At 46.5% G+C, this 23,571-nt stretch overlaps 1 protein-coding gene across 5 annotated transcripts in view; it reads right to left on the reverse strand.

The window, feature by feature from the left end:
- Positions 1–23,571, reverse strand: part of CCDC91 (coiled-coil domain containing 91) — a 106,403-nt gene that overhangs the window by 9,155 nt on the left and 73,677 nt on the right. For all 5 annotated transcript variants that reach the window (XR_010302070.1, XM_064142275.1, XM_064142272.1 and 2 more), the window contains exon 12: positions 22,884–22,997. Coding sequence is in view for 4 of the 5 variants with exons in the window: in XM_064142275.1 (XP_063998345.1) it covers positions 22,884–22,997 (114 nt within the window). In the remaining variant the exon portion in view is untranslated. The remainder of the gene's footprint in view (positions 1–22,883; positions 22,998–23,571) is intronic.

Below are 23,571 nucleotides of genomic sequence, written 5' to 3' on the forward strand. Positions count from 1 at the left end.
ACAATAGTAACAACAACAACAACAATATAACAACAACAACAACATAAACAACTACAACAACAACTACTACTGCAATAATGACAATACTAGCAACAAGAAGCAGCAAAATAGCAATAACAACAACACTAATATAGAGCAATTTTAAGAAAACCTGGAAATAAATGCCAGGGTTTGACAGCAAAAATTCCACAAGGAAATGCAACAGCAAGAGAAGAACCCAAGTAACCTCCACATGTACAATTTAGTAACAGCTCTTTATGTTTTGAGCTTCTGGAAGATAAAATCATAGAATCAGACAGGTTGGAAGAGACCTCCAAGATCATCCAGTCCAACCTAGCACCCAGCCCTATCCAGTCAACCAGACCATGGCACTAAGTGCCTCAGCCAGGCTTTGCTTGAACACCTCCAGGGACGGTGCCTCCACCACTTCCCTGGGCAGCCCATTCCAATGCCAATCACTCTCTCTGTGAAGAACTTCCTCCTAACATCCAGCCTAGACTTCCCCCAGCACAACTGCCTGGGAGAAGAGACCAACCCCCACCTGGCTACAACCTCCCTTCAGGTAGTTGTAGACAGCAATGAGGTCCCCTCTGAGCCTCCTCATAATGTACATAAAGCTAAAAAGGAACATCCCAAAACTGTCTGGTTCTACACAAGAATGCTGAAAAAAAGCCAACTAGGCTCTAACTGCCACACTGTGAGAGTCTGATCCTCTCTCTCGTTCATCAACGAAGATAAAGATTGCATCGTCCCTCCTTAATCAACAAAGATAAAGAAGATTGCATCATCTCTCCTTAATCTTGTTACTTCTGGGACTCAGACTCAGGGGCTTGCCCAAAGCTCAGGGATGCAAATCGACAGACAATACCTTTGACCTCACCCTGGCTTGACTGCCCAGGAAGCCTACATCTTATCTCAACTACCCCCAAGGGAAATGGGCATTCAGGGTGTGGACAGGTGCGGCCGAGAGAGGGTGGAGGCCCTCCCCCCGGCGACGCCGGACCCCTGCGAATGCATGAGAATGCACAGGAAGATGCCCTGGGGGGCTGCAGCTGGACACTGAGAAGAAAACTGTATAAAAAGGCAGGAGAAATGCCTGCCAAAAGGTGGTATTCCCACCAGACCACCGGTGGCATCTCCTTGGACCACCGGTGGCATCTCCTCGGACCACCGGTGGCATCCCCACCAGACCAAGCGTGGCACCTCCACCGGACCACCGAGGGCAGACCATCACCAGACCACCACAGCTGCACACCACCTGAAGAACCTCTGACAAACGCCACAGAAGATCATCTCTGGGCCACGCACCCATCTCTCTCTCACCCCTTCATCTGTGACGGAGGGTAATATGATCACAGCCTTTTCCCCTCCCTGCTCCTTCTTCTCTCCTCCATCGATCTCTTTATCTCTCTCTCTCCCCCTTCTCCCCTCTCTCCCTCCGTTTTGCCCAACCTTATCCTTTAATAAACAGTTTCATGGTGATATATGGTCTCGTTTGCACCTTAATTTCACAACACGGAATCCATAGGAGCTGGTCTAGCTCCTGTGGACAGAGATACTGTTCATCTCTGCTCCTCCAGACCTTGACACATACTCAGTCGAGTCTTACAGCCTCCTTTCCAACTGGAGCTGCTGCTTTGAACAGAATACTACAGCCAGCTGCAGAGCCAAGAGCTCCAAGCCTACTGTTGAAGTGAGTGGCAGCATGTTTTACCAGCTCCCAGAGGACACATGGCAATGTTTTCTGCCTACTTTGTTCATTCCAACATTTTATTGGAGTCACCTGCTGTCAAACAATGTGACCTATACACTTGCAGTAAAGACAAAGGACCTTTTCTCCACCACAACAGACAACGCACTCAGTAACAGCACTGGAAGGTTATGTCATACAAATACAGGTCATGAAAAGTTGCCAGAGCTTGCTCAAGACAACAACATTGAGTAATTAATTGCATTGCAGAACCCTTTGAATTTTGAGGTTCAAATGTCACATATCACAAATCAAATGTCACATATCACAACTGAGAGATATTTTTAACCTGACTCTGACATAGTTGAGACTGGAAGGGCCACAAGAGCTATGCCACTCAAGTGAAAGGAAGCCATGCCACTTGGACAGAGCCCAGCTCTGCACTTCTGTCATGCACCATCCCATAAGCAATGTCTTGAACTCTGTAACACCAGCAAAAGGCCAGTGTGAGGCCCAGCAGACCAGCTCAAGCACTTCAGTACACTGCTGGCAGTCATCTGCATACGGCCACACATCCTGCCTCATGGATCTTTAGTTACAGCTGTCACCAGAACCTCTCATCTTAGGCCATCTCTCTGCACACAACATGCTCACTGTTCAGCACTGCAGTTGGTTGCTCTAACAGTCCTTTGGACATTCTATTCTATAGCAGATAGACTTCACAAAACATCACCCAGAACCCTAGGCAGACTTGGTGACACCTTCCAAAGTGCACTCAGGGCTGTAAATGAATGTGTAAAGGGAAACAAGCTCATGACCAGGTGCTTTGCTGATCTTTAGGGTCCTCTAAAATGCAAACCCAGGCTCTGGTAGTTGGGAGCATTCTGGCATTTTATTTGGAGACAGTTTGCTGTGTCCAGCCTAGTCACAAGCCCAGCAGACAGCTACTTGCTAGAAGCCACACAATCACAAGACTCTCCTTTAATAATACCTCTGCTTGTACTGCCGCTCCCCCTGCAAATTTCCAGCTGACGTGCAAAGCTTGGCATCTCTGAACAACAGCAGACATCAGTGCAACACAGACAGACTGATGTGAACCTATCCTACTCCTGACAACAGATTTTAAAGCCAGACTAGTTCAAATGAATTTCAGAAAGGTCTTTTCTTGATGTATTTAAGTAACAGCTGCTACTGAAAAGAAAACGAAAGACTCAGAAACAGTAGCCAAGGTCTCATGAAGCTGCATCTAGAAAAGACAAGTCTGCAACATTGGCCAACACAAGGACACTGCTCTGCTGGTGCATTTCTTTTGATCTGGAAGGGATCTTGTCTCCTTCCTCTTCCCTGGCCCAAAATCTAGGGAACATTTTGCATGAGGAGGCTTGCAGATGTTTTTGTGCTTGTGACCCATAGGTCCCTTGGGAGTGGGCAGACATAGCGCAATTCAGAGCGTCATCTGTAACGTCTTAAGAAAACATGGGAAACCTCTTTCTCTAAACATATGATGTCATCAAATTCTGCTGCCTCTGGAAGATGTATCAGCTGGAGGAGATTAGCATGAAGCTGATTTCCAGTGGTTTCCTTTGCTTATGCATTCTATCATCCATACTGCTGGACAGCCCTTCACTGAGCTTTGACCAAGGACTTTGGCTAAGCCCTCTCTTTCCTTCTCTTGCAGTCTCTCCTAGCAAGTTCTTCTCTGAAGAGATGTAAGCAGTTCACTAGATGTGTGTTCTGGTATGTTGCCTTTAACTGTCTTTAACAGGACAGTAATCTCAGACTGCACATGCTTGAATTCATTTCACCAAACACAAACGCAAGTGTTTGATGTGTGCAGCGACTGCCTGCAAATGCCATTTCTCCAGGCTCCAGAACCCTTTTTAAAGGTCTCAAATGAATCAAGGACACATCTGAGGAGTCTTTGTTGAACTGCACTGGTCAGTTGGCAGCCTCCCTTTGTGCAAGAGAAAAGTTTATTGCTTAAGAGTTTATGTAAACTCCGTAGCATGAACATGGAGAATGCTGCCGTCCCTCATTTGCCCAGGGTCTGTGCCAGCTTTGCCTTCGGTGCTGCTTTTTAAAGCTCTCCCCTGCTAGAGTGGATGACAAAACACTGTGCAAGGACTTGGGATCTCCACATAACACTGTATGAGAAGCAGCAAAATGATGCTGCCTTCAAAAAGGGTGCATTGGAACCTATTAGAAAGGGGAACATTGCCATTACTGGAGAAGCTTCATTAGGTAATCTCTTGGGTAATGAAGCGCTGGCAGTGGGCAGTGTGCGGCTGTGCTGCTGCCTGTGGAACACACCATGAGATGGGAAAAGATGGAAGGCATTTCCCATCTTACTTTTCTCCACAGTCTTCCCTCTGTATTTATAGGTCTTGTTTGCTCCAGGGAGTGATCTCATTATCTAAATAAACATGGACATCTAGCAAGCTCAAGGTCAACGTGGCTGCTGTGCAAAGGCAGTCAGTGTGACTAATGTGTGAGGGATGGGGCATGCACACAGCCCCACAGACACTGGAAGCCACAGGATGCTGGTCCAGGCCTGCCACCACAGGCCAGCTTCCTGCACCACCCCATCCCTACTGCAGTGCAGTCCATGGCTCCTCATCCACTACAGGATGTCTCTGCAGCTTAAAGGCCTCAGTTCCTCACACTCTGTCCTACTGGCACAGCTTCTATGAACTCCAAATTTTAAGTTCTTGAATTCATTGAAGTTACTTGACAGAATCTTTATCACTCTGTACAGACTTTACTTATGATTTTGTTACTAAGAACCAGGGGTTGCCTCTCTATGTACTGGTGTGCTAGTTTGAAGCAGGGTAGAATGTTTTGGTGAGAGAAAGTAGATAATTGGCTGAAAAAGGAAAACAATGGTGATGTCTCCTTCCCTCAGAGTCTCGCTGAAGAAGAATGTAAACATTAGATAACACTTTCACTATTTTGTCTTCACTCTCTGGCTGGCTTCGGGCTGAGCTACATCTCCCTAACCTCACCTGCCACTCACCTTTGCTTCTTAACCTCTTGGCTGAACCTCCATTCTTCCTTAGAACTGGGGTAAGGTTGAGAGGGGCAGGGGGAAGGTGCAGGGGTGGTTGAGAGCCCCTCCTGGGGGCTCAGGTTTCTGGGAGGGGAGTTGTGCTTCTGTATTACCTTTTACCTTGTATATTTCTGTATATAACTGTATATACTGTAAATATCTGCTTGTATATTGTGCTAGCTGTAAATAAATAGCTTCATTTATATTCCCAGAGTCCGACTGAGTTAGCTGGGGTACCTTCTAAAGTGTGGGGGGGCGGATAACATCCAAGCCACCACAACTGGTAAGGAACTTACTGAGCAGCTGGCTACACAAAACTGGGAAAAGCAGTTCCTGAACACCACAGGGTCTCCACCACTCCTGAAACGCCCACAGCCACTGAGGGACATTTCCTTTCCAAAAAGGAGCTGACTGTTGCAGGACATTCTAACACACTCACTGCTGTTTTTACCCTTCTGTCTGTATCTTCAGACCACTTCAGAAGAGTGACTGTGATTCCAGCATCCTTCTAGCCAAAGACCACTGCAAGAAATTCCCTGTGGGGTCACATGTCTAGCCCACCAGCCATGCCTTGAAGGTGTAAGCCTCAGCTGAAGTCAGATGAATCATACAGAAGATTCATCAAAACACGATAAGGTCACCTTCCCATTCAGCTTTTCAAATCAAGGTTCAGCAGAAGGGTGAAAACAGCAAAAGAAAAAGATACTTTCGGATGCAAGAGTGTGAGCTGGACAGATAACTGTGCAGAATGAGGCCACCAGGGCACTGCTTTCAGCCTGGGCTGCTCTGTTTCACTTTGTCACTCCACTTTTCCCTTGTACCACTTTACAAAGCCTTAGCTCAAACCAAAGTTCAGACTCATTTGTACTTAGCTCTGCATTGTCTTACCTTTTACCATACAGCCCAAACTTACTGGAAAAGGGGCTGGAAGTCTGCAGGGCTGATGCCTGAAGCAGAAAATCTTTTTCTTACACATAACAAATGAGCACGCACAGCCTCCACATTTCCCCCTTGGAGCAGCTACCTGCAAACAGGTATTTTCATGGCATATGTGCTTAAGTTCCTCTGTTGAGTATTCTCCAACCTGTTACACATTTAGATTGCTAGAAGAGAAATCCAGTCAGAACTCTGTATCTCACTACTCTATGTCAGAATTGTACTTTCCACCACTAGTAACTAATGAAGTATCTTATGGGAAATGTAATTTTAGGTTTAGCACTGAAAATGTAGGATGAAATTTCAACCTCACTGCAGTAAAGATAAGATTTGTTATAAATCTCACTGTGGCCTGAAGTTCACCCAGAAAAGGGATGAAAGCAAAATTAGTGTTATGTGTGGCTCTTGCATTTTCCCTTTTGTATAAAGGGAAGATGTTTAAAAGTGTATTTTCCAGAACTATTTCTCAGCTGATCATGTTTTCCCATACCAAATCTATTTATAGCTCTAGCTATGCTTCTACAAATCTGTATTTAACAACTTACCTGCACTTCAAATGACAACCTGGATGATGAATGCATTCAAAATGCAGTTCAGCTCAGCAGCCTGGTTCTGTAAGACCAACACAAGTAAAAGCTGCTGTCCTCTTTTCATCATGAGATCCAACAAGTAGAGTGACCAGAGATGAAAAGACCTTGAGTACAAAGGTTCAAAATTTGCTTCTCTCCTCAGTGTTTTTTCATAGCTGATCACACACAGGTACACTGTCAAATAAACACAACTGAATCGTGCCAGCTAAGATCAGTTCAGCTTACAGGATTATATTTTCTCGTAAAACTGTGCTCAGAATGGTCTCAGTGCACTAACATGAACTTCTCATCACTGGTTCAACAGGAGGCTTACAAAAATGCCTAGCACACTGAATAGACCATATGAAAAAACACTGTCTCGAGGAACTTGCAAATCTGGATGAGGAAACACTGAACTGTTTCCACTCATTTCTGTAATGGATGAGAGGGAAAGAAGATCCATGTGGTACATTTGTGTGGCAGAGCTTATTTCAGAGTTAATCCTGAGACAGGACATTCTTGTCTATCCACCTGTGAGTCTCTCCCTTTGCTAAACACAGCTCTGCCTGGCTGTAAGTCAGGCAGTATCTACTGTACATTAGAAAACCATCAGAGCTCAAGACTGACCCTCCAGGAAGAGTGATGCTTAATAAATTATGTTGTCATGTGAAAACGTTTCCTTCCCCTTAAATAATGCTGCAACTCTGAAACCTTAAGGTTTTTATGCTCTACACTTGATCAGTGAAACCATTAAAATGACACCATATGTTGGACACATCTTTAAAGAAGATTTGCCTGGTTTGACAAAGGTGGTGGGAAAGCACCCTGTCAGCTCTCTCAGAATCTCCACTGCCTCCCAGCTGGACACGGGAATGTAAGAAAATACCAACTGTCCTGTGTACAAATAAGAGACAGAGATTTGCTTTCAGTCAAGGAAACCAGACTGAGTGGATAAAGGAACTAAAACCAGTTGGCAGCACCTGCTCAGACTACTGAGGCAGGTGAGAAATGGGAATTGTCTAACACCTGCCCCCCCAACAGTAATGAATATATCTATGTGCAGAAACACATGAGCAAGCTCTGGGGTGCTTCACAGAGCAGCAACACGGGGTTCCTCCAACACTTAGTTTGCAGGCTACAGCCACACACGAACCCTGGAGTTACCATAACTGCCGAGTGCAGCAGCAAGCAGATTCAACACACAGAGCTGCTGAAGACAGTCGACAGGAGGGGCAAGAAGATGATCTAGAGTCTTTAGGGAGGGCAGAAGTTTTGGTTCTTGGGTTTTGTTAAATCTTGAACTACCTAAGTCAGACTTAGGCAGCATCTCACTTGCAAGTGACTTGGCAGAGATTACTTGAGGCTTCTGGAAAGCTTCACTGCTGCACATTGCCATCTCCCCAGGAAAGTGCCTGAAGACATCAGACCATGTCTCCTGAAAACCCTGAGTGTTGGGCTGGGCTCCAGGCTGGTCCCAAGGATCTGCTTTGTTAGTCAGCATGCATACATGTTCCAAATGACAAAACCTGAGCTTGTTCTGAAGGCAAAGAACAAATGTCTGAAGGACTGGTGGTGAGCCCTGCTCACAGATTACCTTGCACATATTGATAGCTATACACCTGCATCAATTAAGCCCAACTGAAGAAAAAATGAGCAGCAATGGCATTAGGAAGAACATAATTTTTTATGACTGGGAGAATGTTTTTCACTCTGTCAGGGTTTAAGTATGTGAGACAGAAATAATGACTGCATCCTGAGTGTCTGTAGCTGACACAAGCTGGTTTCTTACCCCTGGGGATTGAGAGCTCTTGCACACTATGGAAAGTGTCCTTAAAGATCTGCCAGCTCTGCTCTGCTCCCTTCTTCCTGAGAACCATTTCTCAGGGCATGCCACTAACTCCTGAAGAACTGGAAGTTTCCTTTCCTAAAATTTAGGGTCCTTGCTCTGCTCCTTATCTGACTCTCATCCCTCAGGACTGAGAACTCCACTAGTGTGTGAGCACTGCAGTCCAGGCTGCTTCCAATCTTGACATCCCTGAGGAGCTGGCCTGCACTGGAACACCAAGAAAACAGGGAACAGGGAAACAGTGTTGATTCACCTACCAAATGCTACCACTGCTGCAGGTAAAATAAATGGACTCCTTGACATGTTTCCCTAGGTTCACAGACAACTTGGTTATGCCCCAGACTTTGAACTCACTGGCTTTGCTACAAGAATCCCACTGCAGGAAATCATTATAAGTCACCAAAGCACGTGGTAAGGTATCACAGTATCACCAAGGTTGGAAGAGACCTCATAGATCATCAAGTCCAACCCTGTACCACAGAGCTCAAGGCTAGACCATGGCACCAAGTGCCACGTCCAACCTTGCCTTGAACAGCTCCAGGGATGGTGACTCCACCACCTCCCCGGGCAGCCCATTCCAGTGTCCAATGACTCTCTCAGTGAAGAACTTTCTCCTCACCTCCAGCCTAAATCTCCCCTGGCGCAGCCTGAGGCTGTGTCCTCTCGTTCTGGTGCTGGCCACCTGAGAGAAGAGAGCAACCTCCTCCTGGCTACAACCTCCCCTCAGGTAGTTGTAGACAGCAATAAGGTCACCCCTGAGCCTCCTCTTCTCCAGGCTAAACAATCCCAGCTCCCTCAGCCTCTCCTCGTAGGGCTGTGCTCAAGGCCTCTCCCCAGCCTCGTCGCCCTTCTCTGGACACACTCAAGCATCTCAATGTCCTTCCTAAACTGGGGGGCCCAGAACTGAACACAGTACTCAAGGTGTGGTCTAACCAGTGCAGAGTACAGGGGCAGAATGACCTCTCTGCTCCTGCTGGAGCAGGATGGGTAAATGGGAAGGTAAACCTTCCCATTTACCTTTTTAAATCAAAGTTTGGCAGAAGGGTGAAAATAGGAACAGAAAAAGACAAACCTGTAAAATAGATCAAAGCAGCTGCAAAGTTTAGGACAAAAATGGCTTGAGAAAAGCTGCATGTCACCAGTTCTGAAACATTTCCAACAACTGCCCAGGCTAAAAACTCAAACAAAAGCAAGCAAATGAAAGCTACTGAGGTTCAAGTATCTCCACATAAAAGGGCTGGAGCGTAAATGAGAAGCAGTATAAAAAACCCAAACAAACACTGAACTTTGATCAGTGCAGCAAAAAATATTTAGGAACAGAACAAAAGATCCTCATGCACAAAGAGATGAACTCCTTTCATTTTTGCACTGAAAAGCAAGAAAAATTCATTCCCTCTCAAAACTGCACATCCAGGAGAATCTAAGTGATGCAACTTGGTGGTGTCCCTGCAATTGCTGCAGACTTGCCTCGCTCTGGTGCTTTGGCAGAGAAATTCTACAGACCCACAGGTGTTGTGACTCAGCTGCATGCGAGTTCTGGATCCTTACATCACAAACCCAGAGCCCACAAGAGTGTCTTTGCACAGCATGGAAATACAATGAACTATAAAGGACCTTCTGCACTTTGTTCTTGTCTCTCTGGGGCTCCAGTCTATTGTAACTGAAATGCTATCACAGAAACCTAGAGTCCTTGACCCAGCCTCTGATCCTTGCACTGACAACTCGCAAGATTATCAGTCAGAGTGCAAAAATTGCCTCCTCTCCTTACAAGCTGGCAGCCTGGCAGGTGCATGCCAAAGTGCCTTTGCAAAGCACAGCCATCAGCAGCTTTCTAAGGCTCTTTAAGGATCCTCTTGGTGCCAACCAGTGGGCCTGTAACTATGAAAATAAAATTGCAGGTGACTTGTCTAGCTTTAATTAATCCAAACTCATCACACTCAACTGACTAAAAGGCACACCTAATACCAAGAAGGCCAAACTCACTCAAAAGAAAATGTCTAACTTCTGCTGTGTTACCAAAATATCCAATTACACATCTTCAAAAATGCTGAATTAAGAAATGCCAGTGGGATACAGAGAACAGAGACACAGATTTAGTTACAAGCCTACAGATGAATTTGAAAGAAAGAAGACAGAAAATGAATAAAGGTTTTATTTTAATAGGAATGACAAAGCCTTCACCAGGTCCTCCTCCTCCTCAAAGCATCATATTCTTCAGTCTAATGGGATGTTAAATGTCTAACCTTCCACATCCACTCTAACTTTCTTACTATGGTGGTAAAGTAAGGGTAACCAACATAATTCATACCCCAGCATCCAGAGGGTTTAATGGTTTGGTTTATTTTATGTTGTTTGGTTTGAGTTTTATTCTTGGTAGCATTGGGTTGGGGTTTTTTTATTTGTTTGGGTTGGTTGGGTTTGTTTTAACATTTTTCTCAGTCAGTCTAAAGCTACCATGAAAGTGCCCATGGGCAAGAATCAGGAGCTGCATTCAAGGTGAGTAGCTCCACACAGATAACTAACAACACTTTTTATTTTTAACTTTACTTCATCTCAAAAAGATTTTTAGCAATTTGGACAGAAGGCAAAATAATCAATCCCAAAACAAATGATCTGATCCAATTCTCAGGTTTCCAGAACTACAGCACAATTAAAGCAGTGAAGAATCAATCAGGACAGGGGCTGTGTAAGGATGAATCCCTTTCACCATCCCACACAGTCCAATACACAACAGAAAGAAATGTGAAGGCCTCTCCTGTCTCCTTAACAAATACTGAGAGAACAGAAGGACTCTGGATGACAGATGCTGGTTAATCACCTGATGGTGTGAAAAACCAGCACCAGTATCCACATCTGGGTGCCATTAGCACACAGTATGCAATGTAAATCTTCATGCATGTGAGCAGCCCACATCCAGAGAGCAGACTGAGAGGTGACACAACCACAGACCAAAGCAGATCCACCTCTGATCCAGTGTGCATCACTGTAATCACCATCAGAACCACCACGGACCTAAGGGACAAGAGTAGTTTTGAAGTGGTGCAGTAACTGCTCAGCTCACTGCTGTCCATCCTCATTTATTCTGCTGTTTTGTCCCCTTTTGGCTGTGACAGTACAACATTTTCTCAGCAAAAGCACTACTTGACTTCAGTTTCAACTGGACCCTTGCCTGACTAAAGAGTCCAGCCTGCAGACGTATTCAGTAAGGCACAAAGAAATATAGAAAACAGTTTCAGATTCAGTGAGGAGTGTCAGACTCTAGCAACTTTGCTCTAAATAGCTGCAATAACACTACAGCAGGTTACGTATGCAGTTGCAACTAGATTGCTCTCATCAGCAAAAATGATTGCTCAAGGTGTATGAAAACTGAAATGTTGATTATTTGTTTCCTTTGTGTTTAATAGTCTCTTCTATAAATTTGACTGTAGGCTCTTACAGTCCCAATTTCTGCAGCAGCCTGTAGCAGTGAGTTTCTCTGATCAATGAACCTAAGCAGGTGGCAGAGAATTACATGGGTGTTTTTCCCTTTCCCTTTTTAACAATAGAGTGCCATCATTTCCAGGAAACTGAAAATTGTCTGACATGCATGGCTTCCACATGGAAAAGTAACAGAAAAATGCCATTAAACCTCTGAAGAGAAATGTCTAGACGTATCTCTTTATAGCAATCCCATTTTCCTCCATCAGCAGCTACCATTCCAGTTGATTACTTAGGAGCAGCACCGTACCTTACAGAGACTGCAAAGCTCAGGGGAAATGCCACAGTCCCTCTGTGCCACACAAGATGCACTGCTGCAGTGCCATATTCAGAGAACAGACAAAGCACAACCAGGTGCATCAACTCATCTCTCCCTACAACATCACACAAAGTTCTTATTAATCCTCTGGACTTCTTTGAACTGGGTAAAGGAGCAGCATGAAATTGCTGCTAAAGCCTCAATGTAAATGTGTCTTTAGCCCTATTAAAGCAACAAAACAGGGGCAGCCAAAGGAGCAGGGACGTGAGCTAAGGAACTCCCTGTGACCCCATCGCTGCTGCCTCTCCTGGCACTGACCTGCTGGCCACAAGTTCATTCTAGGCATGGCAGGGATAGTCTGACATCAGGCTGGCTCAGGACATCAATATGCAGGGCCCTTTGAGGCATGCACACATCTCAGGTGGTGTGTTCTGTGGTGACAACAGGCACCAGTGCAGGCTGGGGGCTGTCCTGCTGGAAAGCAGTGGAGAAAGACCTTGGAGTGCTGGTGGACTGCAAGTTCTGCCAAGAGAGTCAATGGCATTCTGGGGTCCATCAGGAAAAGTGTGGCTAGAAGATCGAGGGAGGTTCTTCTCCCCATCTACTCTGCCCTGGTGAGACCACACCTGGAAGACTGTGTCAGATTTTGGGCTCCCCAGTTCAAGAGAGACAGGCACCTGCTGAAGAGAGTCCAGCAGAGAGCCACAAGGATGACTAGGGGTCTTGAGCATCTCCCTTATGAAGACAGACTGAGAGCCCTGGGGCTGTTTAGTCTGGAGGGATGACTGAGAGGGGATCTGATCAGTGTGTACAAATATCTGAGGGGTGAGTGTCAAGTGGATGGGGCCAATCTCTTTTTGCTGGTCAGCAGCAATAAGACAAGGAGCAACAGCTACAAACTGGAACACACAAGGTTTCAGCTCAACATGAGGAGAAACTTCTTTAGGGGGAGGTTGACAGAGCATTGGAGCAGGATGCTCAGAGAGGTTGTGGAGTCTCCTTCTCTGGAGACTTTCAGAGCCCACATGGATGCATTCCTGTGCAGACTACCCTGGGGATTCCTGCTTTGGCAGGGGGGCTGGACTCGATTTCTGGAGGTCCCTTCCAACCTCTAAAGTTCTGTGATTCTGTGACATCAAGTTTCACACTGGTGACTTCAAGCTGAATTATTCAGAGTTGATGTAAAACCAGGAGACAGAATTAAACGTTGAGTGTGACTCTGTGGCATTACACAGAACTTTCTGCTCCCCAAACATGACACTGAATTCACCCAAAGATAGGACAGGGCGATTGTCTTGTTTTTAATGTTAGAACAGGGTGATGGGGGCAGGGGGAGAAGTTAAAAGAAAATCAGTCAAGGTGATCCCACATTTTAAAAACTGGGAAGCTGGTCTGTTAAAATGTGTTGGTGGTAACATTTAGGGTTTGGACTCTCATTAATGTGGCCCCAGGGAAAATATAAACACTCTTTCTGAAATTAAATCTGGAGTTTGCCCACCGCAGTCTTGTTTTCAGCTGCAGCTGCTGGCACTTCAGTCTGCAATTGAGGCCTTGCATCAAATGCCAAGGCAAACACTCAGGAACAAGAATGGTAATGACACCCTATTTTCTTCTAAGCCATATTAAAATATAGCAAGTATTAAAAAAGAGGAGTAAAATCAGTCATCTGAGATTAATAACCCACAAGAAACCGATCTTCCTACCTGCTCCCACTTACACTTGTCTTCCAATAACAAACCTTCAGAGGAAGGCTGTACCCAATGCTTGGGATCAGGCACCCTTGCAAAACAACACAAACCAAAACCCTGCTGAGAGCTAACACTGAGGGGCATCAGCTTTACCTGCAGGAGCACTAAATGGCACAGGTGACCCACACAGAGGGATCCATAAATCAAAGTTATCAAGCTATAACATGAACACTTCAGGAAAGGTCTACCCTATCCACACAGATGAGTCAGTGTCCCCCAGCTAGTGCTGGAGCATTTCACCCCAGCATCTCTCTAAGTTCTTAAATACACTGCAGTTGAGTTGTGCTGCTCCCTGTCTCTGAGACTGGAGCAGCAGCCAGCTCACAGTGGAGATAAGCTGAGAGCACCAGATATCACTTGAGCTATAGCCCAGGTAAAGAAGTGAGATCTCTTGCCCAGGAAGGCAATGGTCAGCCCTGCCTACCCTGTAACATCACGGCACACAGAGACACCATCCCCTATAGAGAAAAAAATGCAGCCTGGATCCACATGGGATGTGTGGAGCACCTTACAGGACCACAGCTCTAACAAACTTCTCCCAGATGGGAATTGGGTTGCAAATCAGAGTCTGAGGGGACTGTAACAGTGATCCAAAGAAGCAGACAGCCTGGCTGCCACTGAACACGTGGAACACTTGCAGAACAAGAAATAACAGTTCACCAAGGAGACAGAGCAGAGATTGTGCCCAGACCCCTAAGAGGCCTCATTCCACTGCTAACGTACAGTGGTCACTTGAAGAATGTGAGAATAAGATATGCCCTAGACTCCTACCCAATGCACTGAGTGAAGGCCAAGCCTTTTTGGTGGAATTAGTACAATTTGAAAGGAATCCACATCGACTATTTGCCATGGCTTGAGTTGAATCTGCTGGTGATGTCAGGCCAGCTTCGCCAAGAAGTGCAGGCTGGAGCAAAGCATCACAGGGCTTGAAGTACAGACAGGAAGATGAGAGGCTGCCTGTTCTGGTTGCTGCCCCTGGTCTCAGGTTTTGGGGTGCTGGGCTTTACAGCTGGGCTGGCGGTGAGCCTGTGGAGGGTCATTCTATGGCTGGCTTCTGCTGCTGCTGCTGCGCTAAGGTATTGCACGCTGCATTATCTCATCCAAATCCTTCTCTCAACCCTGGAAGGTTTAGTGTGCTCCTTTTCCTTTGCGGGAGAATGGCTCGCAAGAGCTGTCTGAAACCAGGCCAGCACTGAGCTCCAAGGCTGCAGTCCGGCAGCGCCAGTGAGGAGCGGCAGCGCCGAGCCCTGCTCCCCGCCCAAGGTTCGGAGGCACAGCCGCACGAACCGTGCGGGAGCAGCGAGCGGGGCAGTGCGCTCCCTGCACGGCCTCTATCGCTGCCCCTGGAGAGGGGATGGGAGCGCAGCTGCGACAAGTGCCTGCGTCTTGCAGGGAAACATCAGCTGCATGAGAACAAGCCTGACATTTAAGTGATGAGTCAGGAGCTAACACGTAAGCTTTCCCCTGTAGGCCTAGATGTGCCCTTTAGAGTGCGTGAGAGCCGCACAAGGCGGCAGAGAACAGGAGGCTGCGTGATTAGCTTTGCTGTCACACAACAAGCACAATGTTTTCCTGAGAGAGGTGAACGCCAAGAGGAAAAACCCCAATCTGCTTTGCTGGCTGGCTCTGTGGGTAGGAGCTCAGCAGGACAGCTGTAAGAAAGGCTCACTCTAAGCACTTATCTCTTGAATTCAATCGGTGTCCTTCAGAAAGGTTTTTTCAAATCACAGAATCTACCAGGCTGGAAAAGACCTTCAAGTCATCAAGCCCAACCTATCACCTAACACCTTCTAATCAACTCAACCATGGCACTAAGTGCCTCATCCAGTCTCCTTTTAAACACCTCCAGGGATGGTGACTCCACATGCAAATTCCAATGCCAATCACTCTCTCTGTGAAGAACTTCTTCCTAAACATCCCACCTAAACCTCCCCTGGAACAGCTTGAGACTGTCCCCTCATTGTCACAGGGTGCCTGGGACCAACCTCCACTTGGCCACAACCTCCTTTCAGGTAGTGGTAGAGAGCAATGAGGTCTCCCCTGAGCCTCCTCCTCTCCAGGCTAAATGACCCCTGCTCCTCAGCCACTCCTCACAGGGCCCAGGCCCCAGGCCCCTCACCAGCCTCGGTGCCTTTCTATGGATACATTCAAGCACCTCAACATCTTTCTCAAACTGAGGGGCCCAGAACTGGACACAGTCTTCAAGGTGTAGCCTAACCAGTGCTAAGTATCACACACAGTATCACACGCAGTATCATCAGGGTTGGAAGAGACCTCACAGATCATCAAGTCCAACCCTTTACCACAGAGCTCAAGGCCAGACCATGGCACCAAGTGCCACGTCCAATCCTGCCTTGAACAGCTCCAGGGACGGCGACTCCACCACCTCCCCGGGCAGCCCATTCCAGTGTCCAATGACTCTCTCAGTGAAGAGGCAGAATGCCTTTCCTGCTCCTGCTAGCCACACTGTTCCTGATACAGGCCAGGAAAATAACTCATTCAGCACAAGATTTGTGTTTCTCTTGAGGCTCACTTTCTCCAGTGTAGGCCACCTAGAAGAATTCACTTCTCTCTAGTGGTGACAAAAACAGAACAAATAGATACCAGCAAGCACCTACAGGATGGCCAAGGGATCAGGCCCAGCCAGCATGGGTTTAGGAAGGGCAGGTCCTGTCTCACCAACCTGAGCTCCTTTTATGATCAGGTTCCCTGCCTGGTGAATGTGGGGCAGGCTGTGAGTGTAGTCTACCTGGACTTCAGCAGAGCCTTTGACACTGTCTGCCACAACAAGCTCCTGGCAAAGCTGGCAGCTCATGGCTTGGACAGATTCACTCTGTGCTGGGTCAAGAACTGGCTGGAGGGCTGGGCCCAGAGAGTGGTGGTGAATGGTGCCACATCCAGTTGGCAGCTGTCACTAGTGGTGTGCCCCAAAGATCGGTGCTGGGCCCAGTCCTGTTCAATATCTTTATTGATGATCTGGACAAGGGGATTGAGTCCTGCATCAGTAAGTTTGCAGATGACACCAAGTTAGGAGCAGGTGTTGATCTGTTGGAAGGTAGGAGAGCCCTGCAGAGGGACCTGGACAGGCTGGATGGGTGGGCAGAGGCCAATGGGATGAGATTTAATGAGACCAAGTGCAGGGTTCTGCACTTCGGCCACAACAATCCCAAGCAGCACTACAGGCTGGGAACAGAGTGGCTGGAGAGCAGCCAGGAAGGAAGGGACCTGGGGGTACTGATAGATAGCAAGCTGAAGATGAGCCAGCAGTGTGCCCAGGTGGCCAAGAGAGCCAATGGCATCCTGGTCTGTATCAGGAAGAGTGTGGCCAGCAGGACAAGGGAGGTTATTCTGCTGCTGTACTCAGCACTGCTCAGGCCACACCTTGAGTGCTGTGTCCAGTTCTGGGCCCCTCAGTTCAAGAGAGATGTTGAGGTGCTGGAACATGTCCAGAGAAGGGCAACACAGCTGGTGAGGGGCCTGGAACACAAACCCTATGAGGAGATGCTGAGGGAGCTGGGGGTGTGCAGCCTGGAGAAGAGGAGGCTCAGGGGTGACCTCATTGCTGCCTACAACTACCTGAAGGGAGGTTGTAGCCAAGTTGGGGGTGGCCTCTTCTGCCAGGCAACCAGCAATAGAACAAGGGGACACAGTCTCAAGTTGTACCAGGGGAGGTCTAGGTTGGATGTTAGGAGGAAGTTGTTGTCAGAGAGAGTGATTGGCATTGGAATGGGCTGCCCAGGGAGGTGGTGGAGTCACTGTCCCTGGGGGTGTTCAAGCAAAGCCTGGATGAGGCACTTAGTGCCATGGTCTAGTTGACTGGCTAGGGCTGGGTGCTAGGTTGGACTGGCTGATCTTGGAGGTCTCTTCCAACCTGTTTGATTCTGTGATTCTGTTCTAAGCACGATATTAGAGTTGTGGTTTTGTCTGCCAGACTGCTGAATGAAGGTTGTTCTGAAGCACTCAGTAGATTACTGGCCTGTGATCTATAAACACCGTTCAGTCTGGGCACTTACAGCAAGAATGCTGTATTTGGACCACGTACAACGTGACTCTCCTGGCCCGGATGATGCGCTGAAGGCAATCACATTACAAGGAATTTTTACTTCTAAATACCAGGTTCTAATTCCATAATTTCATTTTTCAAAAGCCTTGATGAATTCTATGCATGTATTGCTTCCTGACCTGAAGGTATCATGGATTCATTAACAGTTTGTTTCTCCAAGATTCCTGAGACAATTAGAAGTGGAAATATTTGCGATTAGACCATGAGTAGTAACTTCATTTCTAGCATCTTACCACTTTCCACAGGTGTTTCTTTTTCCTCTTTTCTGAGAGAGGCAAAAAGTTAATTGCATAAATACTAAGAACTCAAATTAGAAATGTCCCTAATTAGCACCAATGGTTCCACAGCTAAGTCATACAATGCGGTATCTGCTGCTGCACTGTTCCCCTTGAGGAGAACAACCAAGTGCTTGCTTTTATAGAATCACAGAATCAACCAGGTTGGAGGAGACCACCAAGATCATCCAGTACAACCTACCATCCAGCCCTGTCTAATCAACTAGACCATGGCACTAAGTGCCTCATCCAGGCTTTGCTTCAACATCTCCAAGGACAGCGACTCCACCACCTCCCTGGGCAGCCCATTCCAACGCCAATCACTCTCTCTGTGAAGAACTTCCTCCTAACATCCAGCCTAGACCTCCCCTGGCACAACTTGAGACTGTGACCCCCTTGTTCTGTTGCTGGTTGCCTGGCAGAAGAGACCAACCCCCACCTGGCCACAGCCTCCCTTCAGGTAGTTGTAGGCAGCAATTAGGTCACCACAGCACACAGCCAGCCAGGGGGGTTGGCATTTCTTACAGACATGATCTTGTGGGTTGTTTGCTTTTACAAATGTACAGGTGTGTAAATGGTTTTTATTCTCTATTCACCTTGTTTTCACCACAGGAACACCAGAATAGGCTGTCCACAGCACGCTGGTACCTGTCAGACCAGTGCCCCCCTAACACAGCATCTACCTTGACTTGAGGCAGACGGCGGTCACCTAGACTGAAGTGTAACAGAAGCATGCAATGGCAGCTGCTGCATCAGCCAAAACAAACTACACCTCTACTTAGCAGCTCCTGTTGGAAGGCTGTTCCCAATACATTTGTCCAGTCCTTTTGTTTGCTTGGGTTTTTGTTGTTGTTGTTTTGCTATGGTTGTGTGTTTATTTTGGTGTTGTTTTGTTTGGCTTTTTTACAGAAGAATCGCACCTAGTGGCAAAGGATTCCATCTGATGGGAAGAAGTTTTTCCTTCCTGCTGTTTTTGCAAGTGATGCTGAACTGTACTTATTAGATCACTTAATAATCACTAATGTTGTACTTTAAGTATTGTTAATTGCAGGACTTCATGAACTAACTGCATGATGAGGCATTCAAATGCAACGTGTCTGCACCCAAACAGAATGAACTAAGTACTCAGAAAAGTCTTTGGGATTGATCATGTTAGCAGACAGCAGTTTGGAGGCTTCTGGTAAAGTAAGGTCAAAGGAATTTCTTGGAGCAGACCTGAGAGCACCTAGCCTAAGACACAACTGCTTCTGAATCACTCTATCTTTCCTTGGGTTTTATACAGAATACTTTTCTGTATAACTTGGGCTAAAACCACCAAAACCTCATGCACAAATCACGTATAAGAATGTGTAACTTTTACTTTGGTGCTTCAACTGCATGTGATGGTTTGGGTGTTACCTGCCCTCCCTCCTGACTTTGGAAATCACCCAGACTAGACTCAGGTGGCTCTGGAAATTGAATGAAGCTTATATTTACAGCTTAGCACAACATACAAGCAGATATTTACAGTAGATACAGTTAAAGACAGAAATACACAAGGTAAAAGGTGATACAGAAACACAACTCCCCTCCCAGGCACCTGAGTCCCCAGGAGGGGCTCCCAACAGCTCTCCCACTTTCTTCCACTCCCCTGCTTTACTCCAAACATTGCCTTGTGCCCCAAGGAAGAACGGAGGGTTGGCCAGGGGGGTTAGGACACAAAGTGGATTAATCAGAGAGATGGAGGGTGAGGTTAGAGAGAAAATGCAGCCCACAGCCCGGACAAAGAGCAACTCCCTTATCTATGTTTGGATTCTTGTTCCTATACATCTCAGCAAGCCTACAAGTGAAGTAGACATCACCCTTGTTTCCCTTTCACAGCCTGTGATCTAATCCTTCTCACCAAAACATTCCAGCTAGCTTCAAACCAGCACACTGCACAGAAGACCCAATCAGACACAAAGCTGGGGATGAGCCCAAGACATGCTGCTGCTGCATGAAATATGCAGAAAACAAAACCATACAATGATAACTTTAAAAAAAACCAACCAAAAAACAAACCAAAGAAATTTCAATAGAATTGAAACAAATGGAAAATATGAACTTGTATTTTTGCCAGTGCCAAGCATCTGTTTCAGAGCAACCTCCTCTGAACTATTCAAACAATGCCATTCAATTATTATGAGAATAACTGTGAAAGTGCTGAGTTTTCAATGCAATGGGGGTTTTGATAGTGAGTCTTTACATGTAAAATAATCACTTTACTAACACTTCATAAAGAAACTGAGACATACCCAGCATTGCCACACCCTAACAGACAGAAATGACAGCAGTTAACTTTCAGCTTGTCTTAGAAAAAGAAATAATGTTTTAGCTGGAGCGATTTCCTTATTCTTTCCACTGAATGCTCATGTTTGTGGACTGTTCTCTGCAACAGCCACATTGATCCAAATGATCTAATAGGTACTAAAAAGTGAATGAGAATTTGAACATACTGAGTATTAAATAAAGCTACATCAAGTTCCTCCTCTGACCTAGAAAAAGAAGGATAAAATATCATAGAATCATTGAAGAGTCCCAGCATAGCTCAGATGGGACCTCGCAGCTTGCCTCCTCTAACCTCCCCACGATGGGTAGGGACACCTCTCAACTAGACTTGGCTGCCTAAGGCCTCATCCAACCAGGCCTTCAATTCCCCCAGGCCGGAGGGCAGCCACAGCTTCCCTGGGCATCCTGTTCCAGAGTCTCACCACTCTCACACTGAAGAACTTCTTCCTAAGATGCAGTCTAATCGTACCCTCCCTCAGCTTCAAACCACTCCCCCTTGTCCTGTCTCTAGACACCTTCAGGAAAAGTCCCTCTGCAGCCTTTCAAATCTTTACTATCAGCAACTAAATATTCATCAAACATAAAAACTACATCTGCAAGAAGAAGAAAGTGTGATGCAAAGTGATTTATTCCTGGCTCCCACTGAAAGCTCCTTTTTAAAACAGAAAACAATAAAAAGAGAATAAAGATGTATAAGCAGGAAGACAAAAGCAAAAGGGCATTTCAGATGACATGTGGGCAACAAAGTTTAGATATCTGAATAGAAAAATCCTAGGCTGAATACAGGTTTTTAAACAGTTTTCCAGTCTTTTGGAAGTCAGAAGAATATGTCAGAATCTCCTCCTCCTCTTGGCTTAGAATCATAGAATCATGGAATCAACCAGGCTGGAAGAGACCTCCAAGATCATCCAGTCCAACCTAGCACCCAGCCCTAGCCAGTCAACCAGACCATGGCACTAAGTGCCTCAGCCAGGCTTTGCTTGAACACCTCCAGGGACAGCAACTCCACCACCTCCCTGGGCAGCCCATTCCAATGCCAATCACTCTCTCTGTGAAGAACTTCCTCCTAACATCCAGCCTATACTCTCCCTGGCACAACTTGAGACTGTGTCCCCTTGTTCTGTTGCTGGTTGCCTGGCAGAAGAGGCCACCCCCCACCTGGCCACAACCTCCCTTCGGGTAGTTGTAGATAGCAATGAGGTCACCCCTGAGCCTCCTCTTCTCCAGGCTAAACAACCCCAGCTCCCTCAGCCTCTCCTCACAGGGTTTGTGTTCCAGACCCTTCACCAGCCTTGTTGCCCTTCTCTGGACACGTTCCAGCACTTAACTAAATTAAAAAGAAGGGGGGGAAAAAGCTTAGTTGGTAGAAAACGGAAAAACTACAAGAAATACAAATTTCTACACCAGGTTGCAATAAATCAGTTCTAAGTTCCTGCAAAGTCACCCTTGCAGAACCCAGTTCAATTATCAATGTGACAGTACCAGAAATTCCTCTTTTCAAACACAAACTGCACACTTCTGCAGACAGAAGTCACCCATGGGAATGGAAACCAAATGAAATCCAAAGAGAAAATGGTGCACAAGTGTCTGACACAAAATCTGGTGTACATAAGTAAACAGAAAGAGAGAAGGATTTCAGTAACTGATTTGAAATATCAAAGGACCCCACAGTAAAAACCCCAGCATGGACAACTCTTTCCTCCTCCTACTGAAAGCAAAACAAACTGTGTTCTAAGTGACACTTTGCTGTTCACCCACAAGCATCGAACAGCATTGAGGAAATATCTGAGGCCAAGCTGCAGACCATGGCATCTCCTCCCAGTGCAGTGGCTGTATGGCATGCTCACCACAACAGCAGGACACCTGCACACTGTCAGACCACATGGGCTGGTGTGGAAATTGAATGGCCTTTGTGTGCATGCAAACTGCACAGTAGAGTTCATCTGTGAACATAAACCAGCATCTGCTGTGAACACTGCAATGCTGTCAGTGACCCCCAACTCATAGAATCAGCCAGGTTGGAAGAGGCCTCCAAGATCATCCAGTCCAACCTAACACCCAGCCCTAGCCAGTCAACCAGACCATGGCACTAAGTGCCTCAGCCAGGCTTTGCTTCAACACCTCCAGAGACGGTGACTCCACCACCTCCCTGGGCAGCCCATTCCAATGCCAATCACTCTCTCTGCCAACATCTTCCTCCTAACATCCAGCCTATACCTACCCCAGCACAACTTGAGACTGTGTCCCCTTGTTCTATTGCTGGTTGCCTGGGAGAAGAGGCCAACCCCCACCTGGCTACAATGTCCCTCCAGGTAATTGTAGACAACAAGGAGGTCACCCCTGAGCCTCCACTTCTCTAGGCTAAACAACCAATGGGAATCTGACAGAGTGCATTTGGGCCCCATCTTTAAGTTACTGTCATAAAGAAATACTGTACAGTTCAACTGATGCACTCATTTCTGGTTTCCTGGGTTTGGCATTATGGTCACCTTCAAATTCTACAAATACCTAAGAAGAAATGCAGCCCAGTGAAAAATGGCTTGAAAAAAGGAGCGACACATCTGAAGACTTAACTCCTGATTCTGTTTTCTTACGTATTTTAAGACAGATTTCAGGATTTATCAACTTCAATTTCTCACTGAATGAAAAGAGCCAGTGGTAACTCACCCGCTTCTGCTCTTGAATATACTCCATCAGCTCCTCTCTTGTCCTTTTCACTGCAGCTTCAATTGCTTTTTCGCTTCGCTTTTGCTCCTCCATTAAGGCTTCCTTGACAATCTCCTTTTCAAAAAGACAACATGTAAGTGTAAATATTGGCACTATTTCAAAAAGTAAGACAGGCTGTCCCTTTAATCAGGGCCACACTCCTTCCTCAGAGCACACACCATCTGTACGAAGATGTGTAAATTCAGTACTGCAAGTACCAAAGGACCTGAAGCAGAGTGCAGTGATTGATTCACAGCTCTGGCAATAGAGGGGTGCTGTTGCCTGGGAGAAGAGGGTAAGGAAGTTGGACGGCAGGACACTGTTGTCCAGCACAAGCAGGGATGTACTGGTTGCTATGAAGTGCAAAGAACAGAACATATTTCAGCTGGAAGTGACCCACCATGACCATCGAGCCCAACAGTCTGATCAGTTCAGGGCTTACCAATGTTAAAGTAAGTTATTAAAGACACTGTCCGAATGCCCCTTAAACAGTGACAGGCTTGGGGCTCTGACCACCTGTCTAAGAAGCCTGTTCCAGTGTTTGACCACCCTCTCTGTAAGGAAATGTTTCCTAACACCAAGTCTGAATCTTCTTCAATGCAGGCTGGAGCCATTCCCATGAATCCCATTGCTGGATACCAAGCAGAAG

The sequence above is a fragment of the Pogoniulus pusillus genome, chromosome 4 (genome assembly GCF_015220805.1).
Source record: "Pogoniulus pusillus isolate bPogPus1 chromosome 4, bPogPus1.pri, whole genome shotgun sequence".
NCBI lineage: Eukaryota > Metazoa > Chordata > Aves > Piciformes > Lybiidae > Pogoniulus > Pogoniulus pusillus.